Source organism: Oncorhynchus gorbuscha, linkage group LG13 (assembly GCF_021184085.1).
Source record: "Oncorhynchus gorbuscha isolate QuinsamMale2020 ecotype Even-year linkage group LG13, OgorEven_v1.0, whole genome shotgun sequence".
Taxonomy (NCBI): domain Eukaryota; kingdom Metazoa; phylum Chordata; class Actinopteri; order Salmoniformes; family Salmonidae; genus Oncorhynchus; species Oncorhynchus gorbuscha.
Window position 1 is genome coordinate 19,302,088 of NC_060185.1, and position 17,498 is coordinate 19,319,585.

The 17,498-nt window shown below is 48.5% G+C and overlaps 1 protein-coding gene across 2 annotated transcripts in view; it reads left to right on the forward strand.

The window, feature by feature from the left end:
- robo2 (roundabout, axon guidance receptor, homolog 2 (Drosophila)) overlaps positions 1-17,498 on the forward strand; it is a 682,751-nt gene that overhangs the window by 292,004 nt on the left and 373,249 nt on the right. For both annotated transcript variants that reach the window (XM_046293777.1, XM_046293776.1), the window contains exon 2: positions 3,110-3,436. In XM_046293777.1, coding sequence (XP_046149733.1) covers positions 3,110-3,436 — 327 coding nt within the window. The remainder of the gene's footprint in view (positions 1-3,109; positions 3,437-17,498) is intronic.

Consider the following 17,498-nt stretch of genomic DNA (forward strand, 5'->3'; position numbering starts at 1 on the left):
TGACCCAGTGGTAGCTCCACCATTAAGACTCTGGTTGGCCCAGTGGTAGCTCCACCATTAAGACCCTGGCTGGCCCAGTGGTAGCTCCACTATAAAGATCCTGGCTGGCCCAGTGGAAGCTCCACAATACAGACCCTGGCTGGCCCAGTGGTAGCTCCACTATAAAGACTCTGGCTGGCTCAGTGGTAGCTCCACCATTAAGACCCTGGCTGGCCCAGTGGTAGCTCCACTATAAAGATCCTGGCTGGCCCAGTGGAAGCTCCACAATACAGACCCTGGCTGGCCCAGTGGAAGCTCCACTATAAAGACCCTGGCTGGCCCAGTGGAAGCTCCACTATAAAGACCCTGGCTGGCCCAGTGGAAGCTCCACTATAAAGACCCTGGCTGGCCCAGTGGTAGATCCACAATACAGACCCTGGCTGGCCCAGTGGTAGCTCCACAATACAGACCCTGGCTGGCCCCGTGGAAGCTCTACTATAAAGACCTTGGCTGGCCCCGTGGTAGCTCCACTATAAAGACCCTGGCTGGCCCAGTGGAAGCTCCACAATACAGACCCTGGCTGGCCCAGTGGTAGCTCCACAATACAGACCCTGGCTGGCCCAGTGGTAGCTCCACAATACAGACCCTGGCTGGCCCAGTGGAAGCTCTACTATAAAGACCTTGGCTGGCCCCGTGGTAGCTCCACTATAAAGACCCTGGCTGGCCCAGTGGAAGCTCCACAATACAGACCCTGGCTGGCCCAGTGGTAGCTCCACAATACAGACCCTGGCTGGCCCAGTGATAGCTCCACTATAAAGACCTTGACTGGCCCCATGGTAGCTCCACTATAAAGATCCTGGCTGGCCCAGTGGTAGCTCCACTATAAAGACCCTGGCTGGCCCAGTGGAAGCTCCACAATACAGACCCTGGCTGGCCCAGTGGTAGCTCCACAATACAGACCCTGGCTGGCCCAGTGATAGCTCCACTATAAAGACCTTGACTGGCCCCATGGTAGCTCCACTATAAAGATCCTGGCTGGCCCAGTGGTAGCTCCACTATAAAGACCCTGGCTGGCCCAGTGGTAGCTCCACAATACAGACCCTGGCTGGCCCAGTGGAAGCTCTACTATAAAGACCTTGGCTGGCCCCGTGGTAGCTCCACTATAAAGACCCTGGCTGGCCCAGTGGAAGCTCCACAATACAGACCCTGGCTGGCCCAGTGGTAGCTCCACAATACAGACCCTGGCTGGCCCAGTGATAGCTCCACTATAAAGACCTTGGCTGGCCCCATGGTAGCTCCACTATAAAGATCCTCGCTGGCCCAGTGGTAGCTCCACTATAAAGACCCTGGCTGGCCCCATGGTAGCTCCACTATAAAGACCCTGGCTGGCCCAGTGGAAGCTCCACAATACAGACCCTGGCTGGCCCAGGGGTAGCTCCACTATAAAGACCCTGGCTGGCCCAGTGGTAGCTCCACTATAAAGACCTTGGCTGGCCCAGTGGTAGCTCAACTATAATGACCCTGGCTGGCCCCGTGGTAGCTCCACTATAAAGACCCTGGCTGGCCCCGTGGTAGCTCCACTATAAAGACCATGGCAGGCCCCGTGGTAGCTCCACTATAAAGACCCTGGCTGGCCCAGTGGTAGCTCCACTATAAAGACCTTGGCTGGCCCCGTGGTAGCTCCACTATAAAGACCTTGGCTGGGCCAGTGTTAGCTCCACTATAAAGACCCTGGCTGGCCCAGTGGTAGCTCCACTATAAAGACCCTGGCTGGCCCCGTGGTAGCTCCACTATAAAGACTTTGGCTGGCCCCGTGGTAGCTCCACTATAAAGACCTTGGCTGGCCCCATGGTAGCTCCACTATAAAGATCCTGGCTGTCCCAGTGGTAGCTCCACTATAAAGACCTTGGCTGGCCCCGTGGTAGCTCCACTTAAAAGGAACAGTCCATGTTCTGAATAACAAAGGATTAGCATTTTACCAGATCCAGCACTGGCCCCAGACCCAACCTTCCGAACAGTCACGTTACACAGAGACAGACCTCTGACAGTGGGGGGGCTGATATTATTTTGTTTGTGGCTGTGTCCACAATGCCCCCTCTTCTCTCCCCTTTGAGTGAATGTATGTGTGTGTTTGTGTGTGCACGCATGCATGTGTGTGTGTAGCTGGATTTCAGATGTATGCTGTCTCCACGCCTCTATACTCTGTTTCCCCTTGGGTCCAATTACCCAGGAGGCCTTAAATGTATGGTAGAGAGGAGCAGATGGCTGGTGTTTGACTGGGGTGAACTAGTGGTTGAACTGGGGGGGAACTGGTGGTTGGACTGGGGTGAACTGGTGGTTGTACTGGGGTGAACTGGTGGTTTGACTGGGGTGAACTGGTGGTTGGACTGGGGTGAACTGGTGGTTGGACTGGTGGTTGGACTGGGGTAAACTGGTGGTTGAACTGGGGGGAACAGATGGTTGGACTGGGGTGAACTGGTGGTTGGACTGGGGTGAAGTGGTGGTTGGACTGGTGGTTGGACTTGGGTGAACTGGTGGTTGGACTGGTGGTTGGACTAGGGTGAACTGGTGGTTGGACTGGTGGATGGACTGGTGGTTGGACGGTGGTTGGACTAGGGTGAACTGGTGGTTGGACTAGGTTGGACTGGTGGATGGACTGGTGGTTGGATTGGTGGTTGGACTGGTGGTTGGACTGGTGGTTGGACTGGTGGTTGGACTGGTGGATGGACTGGTGGTTGGACTGGTGGATGGACTGGTGGATGGACTGGTGGTTGGACTGGTGGTTGGACTGGTGGTTGGACTGGTGGATGGACTGGTGGATGGAGTGGTGGTTGGACTGGTGGATTGACTGGTGGTTTGACTGGTGGTTGAAGCCCTGTCCTACTATCACCTGATGAGGTGGAAAGACAGAACAAGCAAGCAGAAGAACCGATGGCTTTACTAGTTGAATGGATACTAATAGGACCACCTTCAATAGTCTCTTCCTGCCTATAAGTGATGTTTTTATGAGAGATTTGAGAATGCTAGAATTAAGAAAACTAATTTGAGGAAAACACTGAGATGTTAAAAGCATCCACTCTTCATGTTGTGCTGTTCGTCGTCTCCTCTTATTCTCCTCTTCTCTTCCCAGGATCCCGTCTGCGCCAGGAGGACTCCCCACCCCGGATCGTAGAGCACCCCTCTGACCTGATCGTGTCCAAGGGGGAGCCCGCCACCCTCAACTGCAAGGCGGAGGGGCGACCCAGTCCCACGGTGGAGTGGTACAAGGACGGGGAGCGGGTGGAAACGGACAAAGACGACCCGCGGTCTCACCGCATGCTCCTTCCCAGCGGCTCCCTCTTTTTCCTACGCATCGTCCACGGACGACGCTCCAAACCGGATGAGGGCGCCTACGTCTGCGTCGCCCGCAACTACCTGGGAGAAGCTGTCAGCCGCAATGCATCCCTGGAAGTAGCATGTAAGTCAACAATTACATACATTACAGGTTCATATTTTGCTCAGTCGTCCTCTAAGGTTCTTTATGTTGCTCTCCATGTTTATATGGGTTGAATGATTTTCCATACCAAACTTACTGATGAAAAAGGCAGACTCAACGGGTTGTTTGCCCTTTGCTCTCCAGAAGGAATTACGTTTAAAGCCTCAAGACAGGCCGAGACATTAAACATATTTTTGTTGGACATTGTGGTTTTCTTCCAACATCTAATAATGCCATTATTTAAAATACAATTTGAGTCTTCGTGAACTACAGGTAATTTCACTGTGTTTGTTCTGAAAGGGAATTCAATCAGATAACTTTTAATAGACATTATAAACTGGGTGGTTCGAGCCCTGAATCCTAATTGGCTGAAAGGCGTAGTACAGTATATCAAACCATATACGATGGGTATGACAAAATATGTATTTGTACTGCTCTAATTATGTTGGTAACCAGTTTGTAATAGCAATAAGGCACCTCGGGGGTTTGTGATACTTGGCCAGTATACCAAACCAAATCAAATTGTATTTGTCACATGCATTGAATACAACAGGTATTGGGGCCCTCTTCATGGCTGTATTGGTATGCTTGAACCATGTTAGTTTGTTGTTGATGTGGACACCAAAGAACTTGAAGCTCTCAACCTGCTCCACTACAGCCCCGTCGATGAGAATGGGGGTGTGCTTGGTCCGCATTTTCCTGTAGTCCATAGTCATCTCATTTGTCCTGATCACGTTGAGGGAGAGGTTGTTGACCTGGCACCACATGGCCAGGTCTCTGACCTCCTCCCTATAGGCTATCTCGTCATTGTCGGTGATCAGACCTACTACTGTTGTCTCATCTGCAAACTTAATGATGGTGTTGGAGTCGTGCCAGGCCGTGCAGTCATGAGTGAACAGGGAGTACAGGAGGGGACTGAGCACGCACCCTTGAGGGGCCCCCGTGTTGAGGATCAGTGTGGCAGATTTGTTGTTTACCTACCCTTACCATCTGGGGGTGGCCTGTCAGGAAGTCCAGGATCCAGTTGCAGAGGGAGGTGTTTAGTCCCAGGGTCATTTAGCTTGTTGATGAGCTTTGAGGGCACTATGGTGTTGAGCGCTGAGCTGTAGTCAACGAATAGCATTCTCACATAGGTGTTCCTTTTGTCCAGGTGGGATAGGGCAGTGTGGAGTGCAATATAGATTCCATCATCTGTAAATCTGTTCGGGCGGTATGCAAATTGGAGTGAGTCTAGGGTTTCTGGGACAATGGTGTTGATGTGAATCATGACCAGCCTTTCAAGGCACTTCATGGCTACAGACGTGAGTGCTACGGGTCGGTAGTCATTTAGACAGGTTACCTTAGTGTTCTTGAGCACAGGGGACTATGGTGGTCTGCTTGAAACATGTTGGTATTACAGACTCGGACAGGGAGAGGTTGAAAATGGTAGTGCATGCTCACAGTTGGTCAGCCAATGCTCATAGTGCACATCCTGGTAATCTGTCTGGCCCTGTGGTCTTGTGAATATTGACCTGTTTAAAGGTCAGACTCACATCGGCTGCGGAGAGCGTGATCACAGCATGAGATATTACAGTTTTTAATGTCCCTTTGGTAGTTTAATCTTCCACGTAGGTCATTGATTTTATTTTCCAAAGATTGCACGTTTGCTAGCAGAATGGAAGGAAGTGTTTTTTGTTGTTGATTGCCTTCTCAGAAGGCAGCCTGGCCTGTGGCCCCTTTTTCTCTGCCTTCTCTTCACTGGGATTTGGTTCTGTTCCCGGGAAGCAGTATATCATTCACGTCGGGCTCGTTGGACTCGTTAAAGGGAAAAAAGGAAAAAAAGGATTCTGCCAGTTCGTGGTGAGTAATCACAGTTCTGATGTCCAGAAGTTATTTTTGGTCATAAGAGACGGTAGCAGCAACATTATGTACAAAATAAGTTACAAAATCAGTTACAAACAACGCAAAAAAACGAACAAAAAACACATTTGGTTAGGAATACGTAAAACATCAGCCTTGCTCTCCGGCGGGCCAGGCTAAGGGCTGTATCCTAGCATTCCGTATTGCATCGTGCATGAGAACAGCCCTTAACTGTGGTATATTGGCCATACACCACAACCCCTCAGGCCTTATTGCTTAAGAATAGACTCCCTAATCACATGACATGCTAGTGTTTATTGTGTCTTGCTTTAGAAGTCATGCTGTTTCTGAGTGACTGAAAGAGCGGGTGAGGTCCTCTATGTCATAGCCTACATTAAACCCAAACTAAGAGCTGGAGAGGTCCTCTATGTCATAGCCTACATTAAACCCAAACTAAGAGCTGGAGAGGTCCTCTATGTCATAGCCTTTTGCAATACAGAGGTCCTCTATGTCATAGCCTACATTAAACCCAAACTAAGAGCTGGAGAGGTCCTCTATGTCATAGCCTACATTAAACCCAAACTAAGAGCGGGTGAGGTCCTCTATGTCATAGCCTACATTAAACCCAAACTAAGAGCGGGTGAGGTCCTCAATGTCATAGCCTACATTAAACCCAAACTAAGAGCTGGAGAGGTCCTCTATGTCATAGCCTACATTAAACCCAAACTAAGAGCTGGAGAGGTCCTCTATGTCATAGCCTACATTAAACCCAAACTAAGAGCGGGTGAGGTCCTCTATGTCATAGCCTACATTAAACCCAAACTAAGAGCGGGTGAGGTATACTTTCAAAAGAGCATTTGATCTGTGCTTTCATTGTTTTTTGGCATGTAATTCTGAAGAGATGATTACACAGCATTGTGTTGTATTTTGAGTGAGTAGACATAATTGTGTGGATAGACGTTCAAGCCCCGGGGAGGGATCATGGTGTTTGAGGTTAGTGAGGGATCCTGGCAGCCATTTGAGTTGGACTTGTCCAACTGTCATACTACTGGGAGCTGGATGATGTCAGGGCAGAGCTATTGCAGAGGGATAGTGGGTTGGAGGGTGGAGGGTGGAGCGACAGTCACAGATGAAAGCTCCCGATTGACATTTGACACGGGCTTCCAGGGCTGTGTTGTGCACTGCTGTGCTGGAAGACACTGAAATGCAGGCTGCACCTGACCCAAAGATCAGCTTACCTTTGAAGAGTCTCACAAAGGCCCCAGCGGCCCCAAAAACTCTGCTGACTCTGGGGAAGGTTACAGGACCGACAGTTCCTTCAGTTAACCCTGTTGAATATGACTGTGTTTGTTCTGCACCCTGCCTTTACAGACCGAGACCTAGCCTGTGTTTTAGTAACACATTTGATTAATTTATTTTGGACCCTTCTTCCACTTGTTGTACATAGGGCAGGAAAGAGTGAGTTGGGCTGCCAGGTTTCAGGTCATTAGTAGTGAAACAGTATTGGACTGGAGCCGTAGGGGGATTGGCTGGACTGTCCGGCAGCTTAAGTGAGAGGAGCCTTTCATGAAGTCTGCTCCCTCAGCTGATCAATACACAGCACTTTTTATGCATTGTTATGAAAATAGAGGCCATCCATCTTGGAAAGGGGAAATGATGATACATCATGGAAATGGATAGTTAAATCAGCGTGGACTGTTCCAATTGTGTGTGGTTTCATTCTGGGGTGAGTTGTGATGGGTTCTGTGGGTGTAAGGAATATAGACTGTGGGAACTCGGGGCTGCACATTTCTCATTGTTTCTGGGGTGATAACGTTGCCTAGTGGTGATAGCTGTAGTGATAACGTTGCCTAGTGGTGATAGCTGTAGTGATAACGTTGCCTAGTGGTGATAGCTGTAGTGATAACGTTGCCTAGTGGTGATAGCTGTAGTGATAACGTTGCCTAGTGGTGATAGCTGTAGTGATAACGTTGCCTAGTGGTGATAGCTGTAGTGATAACGTTGCCTAGTGGTGATAGCTGTAGTGATAACGTTGCCTAGTGGTGATAGCTGTAGTGATAACGTTGCCTAGTGGTGATAGCTGTAGTGATAACGTTGCCTAGTGGTGATAGCTGTAGTGATAAGCGTTGCCTAGTGGTGATAGCTGTAGTGATAACGTTGCCTAGTGGTGATAGCTGTAGTGATAACGTTGCCTAGTGGTGATAGCTGTAGTGATAACGTTGCCTAGTGGTGATAGCTGTAGTGATAACGTTGCCTAGTGGTGATAGCTGTAGTGATAACGTTGCCTAGTGGTGATAGCTGTAGTGATAACGTTGCCTAGTGGTGATAGCTGTAGTGAGTGGTGATAGCTGTAGTGATAACGTTGCCTAGTGGTGATAGCTGTAGTGATAACGTTGCCTAGTGGTGATAGCTGGTGATAACGTTGCCTAGTGGTGATAGCTGTAGTGATAACGTTGCCTAGTGGTGATAGCTGTAGTGATAACGTTGCCTAGTGGTGATAGCTGTAGTGATAACGTTGCCTAGTGGTGATAGCTGTAGTGATAACGTTGCCTAGTGGTGATAGCTGTAGTGATAACGTTGCCTAGTGGTGATAGCTGTAGTGATAACGTTGCCTAGTGGTGATAGCTGTAGTGATAACGTTGCCTAGTGGTGATAGCTGTAGTGATAACGTTGCCTAGTGGTGATAGCTGTAGTGATAACGTTGCCTAGTGGTGATAGCTGTAGTGATAACGTTGCCTAGTGGTGATAGCTGTAGTGATAACGTTGCCTAGTGGTGATAGCTGTAGTGATAACGTTGCCTAGTGGTGATAGCTGTAGTGATAACGTTGCCTAGTGGTGATAGCTGTAGTGATAACGTTGCCTAGTGGTGATAGCTGTAGTGATAACGTTGCCTAGTGGTGATAGCTGTAGTGATAACGCGTTGCCTAGTGGTGATAGCTGTAGTGAGTGGTGATAGCGTTGCCTAGTGGTGATAGCTGTAGTGATAACGTTGCCTAGTGGTGATAGCTGTAGTGATAACGTTGCCTAGTGGTGATAGCTGTAGTGATAACGTTGCCTAGTGGTGATAGCTGTAGTGATAACGTTGCCTAGTGGTGATAGCTGTAGTGATAACGTTGCCTAGTGGTGATAGCTGTAGTGATAACGTTGCCTAGTGGTGATAGCTGTAGTGATAACGTTGCCTAGTGGTGATAGCTGTAGTGATAACGTTGCCTAGTGGTGATAGCTGTAGTGATAACGTTGCCTAGTGGTGATAGCTGTAGTGATAACGTTGCCTAGTGGTGATAGCTGTAGTGATAACGTTGCCTAGTGGTGATAGCTGTAGTGATAACGTTGCCTAGTGGTGATAGCTGTAGTGATAACGTTGCCTAGTGGTGATAGCTGTAGTGATAATGTTGCCTAGTGGTGATAGCTGTAGTGATAATGTTGCCTAGTGGTGATAGCTGTAGTGATGGTGATAGCTGTTGCCTAGTGGTGATAGCTGTAGTGATAATGTTGCCTAGTGGTGATAGCTGTAGTGATAACGTTGCCTAGTGGTGATAGCTGTAGTGATAATGTTGACTGGTGGTGATAGCTGTAGTGATAACGTTGCCTAGTGGTGATAGCTGTAGTGATAATGTTGACTGGTGGTGATAGCTGTAGTGATAATGTTGCCTAGTGGTGATAGCTGTAGTGATAATGTTGCCTAGTGGTGATAGCTGTAGTGATAATGTTGCCTAGTGGTGATAGCTGTAGTGATAATGTTGCCTAGTGGTGATAGCTGTAGTGATAATGTTGCCTAGTGGTGATAGCTGTAGTGATAATGTTGCCTAGTGGTGATAGCTGTAGTGATAATGTTGCCTAGTGGTGATAGCTGTAGTGATAATGTTGCCTAGTGGTGATAGCTGTAGTGATAATGTTGCCTAGTGGTGATAGCTGTAGTGATAATGTTGACTGGTGGTGATAGCTGTAGTGATAATGTTGACTAGTGTTGATAGCTGTTGGGATGGGAGGGGGTGTTAGGGAAATGGACTGCGTGAATCGCGGGGATGGGGTGGGGGTTGGTTGCCGGGGCCAACCGGCCGCCTCTGATCCTGTCCCCTCCCCTCCCATGGGCCCCACCCTTGGCCCCTCCCTTCCCAGAAGCCCCCAGGTGCTAACAGTGTGACAGCAGCTTGATCTATCGATCGCTGTAAGAGGCCTCTCCCAGCCTAAATGAAAATTCATGAAAAATGTATGAAGTCTCCAGATGATCCTTTTTTCCCTCTTGCTGTTTCGACTCTCCCTCTCTCTCTCTTTCTCTCCCTGACTCTCTCTCTCTCTTTATCTCCCTGACTCTCTCTCTCTTTCTCTCCCTGACTCTCTCTCTCTTTCTCTCCCTGACTCTCTCTCTCTTTCTCTCCCTGACTCTCTCTCTCTTTCTCCCTGACTCTCTCTCGTTCTCTCCGTGACTCTCTCTCTCCCAGGCTTGGGTGGTCAAGGAGGGTTTAAATTAGGTTTTGAATGCTTTAGTGGCTCAGAGGTGAGGGGTCAGGGGTTATAAGTTCAGCAGAAGACAGGATAAGGAAAGGCCAGAGAGAGGAAAGAATAGGATCACTGATATGATGGAGTCCAGGCTTTCTCCATTCTCTGGGTGCTAACTAGAGCCAGGTCTTATAGGAGGAGCAGGGGGCTGAGAGGTGGAGTCTACTAAATCCAACTGCAGGGGCTTACAGCAGTGATCATGGTTATCAGCACCTTCCATCCCTACTGGGCTTCTAACCTTTCTGCCAATCGCATTAGCACTCATTTTAAGTCACAATTTAATCTGAATCCTTGTAAAATCAGTGGTTTATTTGTGATATCCTCCATGCCCACCTCTGCCTTCGATCAACCTCTGTCCTCCTCTTACCCCGTATTGAGCCCACCTCTGCCCCCCTCCCTCCTCTCGCCCACCACTACCTCCCTCTCTCATGAGAGGTTGAGCAGGACCCCGGTGAGATTCTTGAATTGCAGCTCTGAAACAAATTGAAGTCAGTGTCTGGTGGGTCGAGGAGCACGGCTGAGCTCTGGACACCACACTGGGCTCCACTCACTCAACACCACCACTCAACACCACCACCACTCTCAACTGCTGCAGAAGAGGGAAGAGGGAAGAGGGGAGGAGGGGAGGAGGGGAGGAGGGGAGGAGGCTTCTAAAAAGGAGTCCCTGGCTGCATTATTAATATGAGCCAGATTGGCCAGACCAGTACCAGTACATTGACTGAGCTTAGCTCTCCAAACACGTCCCTTATATTCAATATTATCCAATGAATACACACTGCTGCCATACTCATGGATATATGAGCTGGCCTTGCCTTTCTTTTTGCAGTACACTGGCTGAAAGGGGGCACCAGATTTCATTATGGCTTTTCTTTCTGTCTTACATTTTCAGTTATTAGCTGAAAGAGAGAAAAGGCCTCTGTTAGTTGGTGCCTACAGGGTATCTTAGTGCTCTGCTTTTGATAATCTAATGCTGCCTGACAAGCTTCCACAGACTGACCCCAGGCCTGCTCCTCTGCATGCATCTCACCACTGCAGATAAGAGAGGGATGCCTTCCCAGTCCCACTTTTCTCTCTATACAACATTAACTGGGTCACTGAGCTGGTTCATAAATCATAGTGAACCTCATGTAAGAGCAGTGCTAGCCCCATTCACTTCGCTGATTACATTTGCGGTGGAAATCCATGTGTATTATGTAAGTGTGACAAGATGCAGCTGGGCCAGTAGGATGCCCAGGAAAATGTTAATTATCTCTTCAGGTGGAGAGATGCTCGTGTGCAGCAGTGCTCCAGATACACATATGTACTTTTAATTGAGTGTCGGATATGACTAAATCATTGTGATGTGTGTGTAAGTGTGTATGTTTAGTCTAAGTGCGTGTGGTTGGAGGTGTTTATGGTCTGGAGGGGGAGAGGGGAAGAGACGTAGGGAGAGAGGGAGGGGAAGAGACGTAGGGAGAGAGGGAGGGAGGGGAAGAGACGTAGGGAGGGAGGGAGGGGAAGAGACGTAGGGAGGGAGGGAGGAGAAGAGACGTAGGGAGAGAGGGGAAGAGACGTAGGGAGGGAGGGGAAGAGACGTAGGGAGGGAGGGGAAGAGACGTAGGGAGGGAGGGGAAGAGACGTAGGGAGAGAGGGGAAGAGACATAGGGAGAGAGGGGAAGAGACGTAGGGAGAGAGTGGAAGAGACGTAGGGAGAGAGGGGAAGAGACGTAGTGAGGGAGGGGAAGAGACGTAGGGAGAGAGGGGAAGAGATGTAGTGAGGGAGGGGAAGAGACGTAGGGAGAGAGGGGAGGAGACGTAGTGAGGGAGGGGAAGAGACGTAGGGAGAGAGGGGAAGAGACGTAGGGAGAGAGGGAGGGAGGGGAAGAGACGTAGTGAGGGAGGGGAAGAGACGTAGGGAGAGAGGGGAAGAGACGTGGGGAGAGAGGGAGGGAGGGGAAGAGACGTAGGGAGGGGAAGAGATGTAGGGAGAGAGGGAGGGAGGAGAAGAGACGTAGGGAGGGAGGGGAAGAGACGTAGGGAGGGAGGGGAAGAGACGTAGGGAGGGAGGGGAAGAGACGTAGGGAGGGAGGGGAAGAGACGTAGGGAGGGAGGGAGGAGAAGAGACGTAGGGAGGGAGGGGAAGAGATGTAGGGAGGGAGGGGAAGAGACGTAGGGAGGGAGGTGAAGAGACGTAGGGAGGGAGGGGAAGAGACTTAGGGAGAGAGAAAGAGGACAATGGGATGCTTAAGGAGAGGCACCGACCAACCTTTAAAAATGCAAATGAAACAGGTACCAAACAGATGTCTTGGGTTTGTTCTAGATGATGCAGGTACCAAACATATGTCTGGGGTTTGTTCTAGATACAGTTCAGAATTGTCCTTCTGTAGCTCAGTTGGTAGAGCATGGTGCTTGTAACGCCAGGGTAGTGGGTTCGATTCCCGGGACCACCCATACATAGAATGTATGCACACATGACTGTAAGTCGCTTTGGATAAAAGCGTCTGCTAAATAGCATATTTTTATTTTAGAATGGGGTGACTTTTAAAAAGGTCCATATCTCTCTCTCTCTCTCTCTCTCTCTCTCTCTCTCTCTCTCTCTCTCTCTCTCTCTCTCTCTCTCTCTCTCTTTCTCTTTCTCCCTCCCCCTCTCTCTCTCTGTCTCTCTCAATTCAATTTAATATCTCTCACTCTCTCCCTCGCTGTCTCTCTCAATTCAATTCAATGTAATATCTCACCCTCTCTCCCTCTCTCTCTCTCTGTCTCTCTGTCCCTCTCTATCGCTCTGTCTCTCTCTCTCGCTCCCCCTCTCTACTTCTACCTCTCTCTGCTCCTCTCTACCTCTATATCTCTATCTCCCTCTCTCTCTCTCACTCACACTCTCTCTCTCTAACACTCTCTGAATGATAAAGGATAGAAGGATGGAGGGATGAAGGCAGAAGACAGGGACAGTCGGTGTGGAATGTTATTATGTGATAAGAGAGGTGGAGAGAGCAGGCGAGCCACTGAGGAATATCTTGGCCTGATAAAAAAAGAAACGATTGAATATGTCAGCGCTGTATCTGTCTGTACTGCTGGGGTTAGCCCAGGTCCATAAATAGGTGCTGTTATCTACAGCAGGTCACACACAGACACACACACACACACACACACACACACACACACACACACACACACACACACACACACACACACACACACACACACACACACACACACACACACACACACACACACACACACACACACACACACACACACATTGGTTTTACTATCCAAGTGGGGACCAAACAATATTATTTTCCCTATAACTCCAGCCCTAAACTTAACCTAACCCTAACCCTAACCCTAACCCCAAACATATAACCCTAAAACGAAACCTGAAACCTAATCATAACCCCTAACCCTAACCTTAATTCAAACCATAACAGTAACCCTAACCCTAAACCTAACTCCTAAGCCTAAAAAAGCATTTTTCTTTGGGGACCGGTGAAATGTCTGCAAATTTTCCCTTTTTTACTGTCCTTGTGAGGATTTTGGAACCCAAAAGGATTGTAAAAGTTAGACCACACACACAAACACACACGTGTCCAGTCTGGCCCAACAGAGACATGCAGATTGCTGCCGAATCTCAACTCATCTGCTTGCTGGATGACCACCATAAATGCCTTCTCCCAATCTGTCTGAGCATCTGCCGTAATAACACAGGACTGGAGTCCCCTGTCTGAACCACAGTGGGGAGAACTAGTATTTGATACTCTGCCGATTTTGCAGTTTCCTACTTACAAAGCGTGTAGAGAAAAGCATTAGAAAAGCAGAACTTTATATTTGGTACAGAAACCTTTGTTTGCAATTACAGAGATCATACGTTTCCTGTAGTTCTTGACCGGGTTTGCACACACTGCAGCAGGGATTTTGTCCCACTCCTCCATACAGACCTTCTCCAGATCCTTCAGGTTTCGGGGCTGTCGCTGGGTGATACGGACTTTGGTCTCTCACAGTTGAAGTGTACCTATGATGAAAATGACAGACCTCTACATGCTTTGTATGTAGGAAAACCTGCAAAATCGGCAGTGTATCAAATACTTGTTCTCCCCACTGTATGTGAGGAAAAGGAAAGGCCAGCATAAATTAGAAAGCATGGTAAACTGGCAGATAAATCATAAGAATCTCTACAGTCCCCAACCAACACACTGACCTTCCAACCACACACACACACACACATATTGTACTTCCGGCGCCAACAGAGATGGCCGCCTCGCTTCGCGTTCCTAGGAAACTATGCAGTTTTTTTTTTTTTTATGTGTTATTTCTTACATTAGTACCCCAGGTCATCTTAGGTTTCATTACATACAGTCGAGAAGAACTACTGAATATAAGATCAGCGTCAACTCACCATCAGTACGACCAAGAATTTGATTTTCGCGAAGCGGATTCTGTGTTCTGCCTTTCAACCAGGACAACGGAATGGATCCCAGCCGGCGACCCAAAAAAACGACTACGTAAAAGAGGGAAACGAGGCGGTCTTCTGGTCAGACTCCGGAGACGGGCACATCAGAGACTGTAACGTTCTTTGCTTCACGGAAACATGGCTTACTGCAGAGACACTATCGGAGGCGGTGCAGCCAGCGGGTTTCTCCACGCATCGCGCCGACAGAAACAAACATCTTTCTGGTCAGAAGAGGGGCGGGGGCATATGCCTTATGGCTAACGAGACGTGGTGTGATCACAGTAACATACAGGAACTAAAATCCTTCTGTTCACCTGATTTAGAATTCCTCACAATCAAATGTTGACCGCATTATCTACCAAGAGAATACTCTTCGATTATAATCACAGCCGTATATATTCCCCCCCCCCCAAGCAGACACATCGATGGCTCTGAACTAACTTTATTTGACTCTTTGCAAACTGGAATCCATACATCCTGAGGCTGCATTCATTGTAGCTGGGGATTTTAACAAGGCTAATCTGAAAACAAGACTCCCTAAATTGTATCTGCATATCGATTGCGCAACCAGGGCTGGAAAAACCTTGGATCATTGTTAATCTAACTTCCGCGACGCATATAAGGCCCTGCCCCGCCCTCCTTTCGGAAAAGCTGACCACGTCTCCATTTTGCTGATCCCTGCCTACATTCAGAAACTAATACAAGAAGCTCCCACGCTGAGGTCTGTCCAACGCTGGTCCGACCAAGCTGATTCCACACTCCAAGACTGCTTCCATCACGTGGACTGGGATATGTTTCGTATTGCGTCAGATAACAACATTGACGAATACGCTGATTCGGTGTGCGAGTTCATTAGAACGTGCATTGAAGATGTCGTTCCCATAGCAACGATTAAAACATTCCCTAACCAGAAACCGTGGATTGATGGCAGCATTCGCGTGAAACTGAAAGCGCGAACCACTGCTTTTAATCAGGGCAAGGTGACTGGTAACATGACCGAATACAAACAGTGCAGCTATTCCCTCCGCAAGGCTATCAAACAAGCTAAGCGTCAGTATAGAGACAAAGTAGAATCTCAATTCAACGGCTCAGACACAAGAGGTATGTGGCAGGGTCTACAGTCAATCACGGACTATAAGAAGAAAACCAGCCCAGTCACGGACCAGGATGTCTTGCTCCCAGGCAGACTAAATAACTTTTTTGCCCGCTTTGAGGACAATACAGCGCCACTGACACGGCCTGCAACGAAAACATGCGGACTCTCCTTCACTGCAGCCGAGGTGAGTAAAACATTTAAACGTGTTAACCCTCGCAAGGCTGCATGCCAAGACGACATCCCCAGCCACGCCCTCAGAGCATGCGCAGACCAGCTGGCCGGTGTGTTTACGGACATATTCAATCAATCCCTATACCAGTCTGCTGTTTCCACATGCTTCAAGAGGGCCACCATTGTTCCTGTTCCCAAGAAAGCTAAGGTAACTGAGCTAAACGACTACCGCCCCGTAGCACTCACTTCCGTCATCATGAAGTGCTTTGAGAGACTAGTCAAGGACCATATCACCTCCACCCTCCCTGACACCCTAGCCCACTCCAATTTGCTTACCGCCCAAATAGGTCCACAGACGATGCAATCTCAACCACACTGCACACTGCCCTAACCCATCTGGACAAGAGGAATACCTATGTGAGAATGCTGTTCATCGACTACAGCTCGGCATTCAACACCATAGTACTGGGTCTCGACCCCGCCCTGTGCAACTGGGTACTGGACTTCCTGACGGGCCGCCCCCAGGTGGTGACGGTAGGCAACAACATCTCCACCCCGCTGATCCTCAACACTGGGGCCCCACAAGGGTGCATTCTGAGCCCTCTCCTGTACTCCCTGTTCACTCACGACTGCGTGGCCACGCACGCCTCCAACTCAATCATAAAGTTTGCGGACGACACAACAGTGGTAGGCTTGATTACCAACAACGACGAGACGGCCTACAGGGAGGAGGTGAGGGCCCTCGGAGTGTGGTGTCAGGAAAATAACCTCACACTCAACGTCAACAAAACTAAGGAGATGATTGTTGACTTCAGGAAACAGCAGAGGGAACACCCCACTATCCACATCGATGGAACAGTACATTTACATTTACATTTAAGTCATTTAGCAGACGCTCTTATCCAGAGCGACTTACAGTAGTGGAGAGGGTAGTAAGTTTTAACTTCCTCGGCATACACATCACAAACAAACTGAATTGGTCCACTCACACAGACAGCATCGTGAAGAAGGCGCAGCAGCGCCTCTTCAACCTCAGGAGGCTGAAGAAATTCGGCTTGTCACCAAAAGCACTCACAAACTTCTACAGATGCACAATCGAGAGCATCCTGGCGGGCTGTATCACCGCCTGGTACGGCAACTGCTCCGCCCACAACCGTAAGGCTCTCCAGAGGGTAGTGAGGTCTGCACAACGCATCACCGGGGGCAAACTACCTGCCCTCCAGGACACCTACATCATCCGATGTTACAGGAAGGCCATAAAGATCATCAAGGACAACAACCACCCGAGTCACTGCCTGTTCACCCCGCTATCATCCAGAAGGCGAGGTCAGTACAGGTGCATCAAAGCTGGGACCGAGAGACTGAAAAACAGCTTCTATCTCAAGGCCATCGGACTCTTAAACAGCCACCACTAATATTGAGTAGCTGCTGCCAACACACTGATTCAACTCCAGCCACTTTAATAATGGGAATTGATGGGAAATGATGTAAAATATATCACTCGCCACTTTAAACAATGCTACCTAAAATAATGTTTACATACCCTACATTATTCATCTCATATGCATACGTATATACTGTACTCTATATCTTCTACTGCATCCTTATGTAATACATGTATCACTAGCCACTTTAAACAATGCTACCTAATATAATGTTTACATACCCTACATTATTCATCTCATACGCATACGTATATACTGTACTCTATATCTTCTACTGCATCCTTATGTAATACATGTATCACTAGCCACTTTAACTATGCCACTTGGTTTACATACTCATCTCATATGTATATACTGTACTCTATATCATCTACTGCATCCTTATGTAATACATGTATCACTAGCCACTTTAACTATGCCACTTTGTTTACATACTCATCTCATATGTATATACTGTACTCTATATCATCTACTGCATCCTTATGTAATACATGTATCACTAGCCACTTTAACTATGCCACTTTGTTTACATACTCATCTTATATGTATATACTGTACTTGATACCA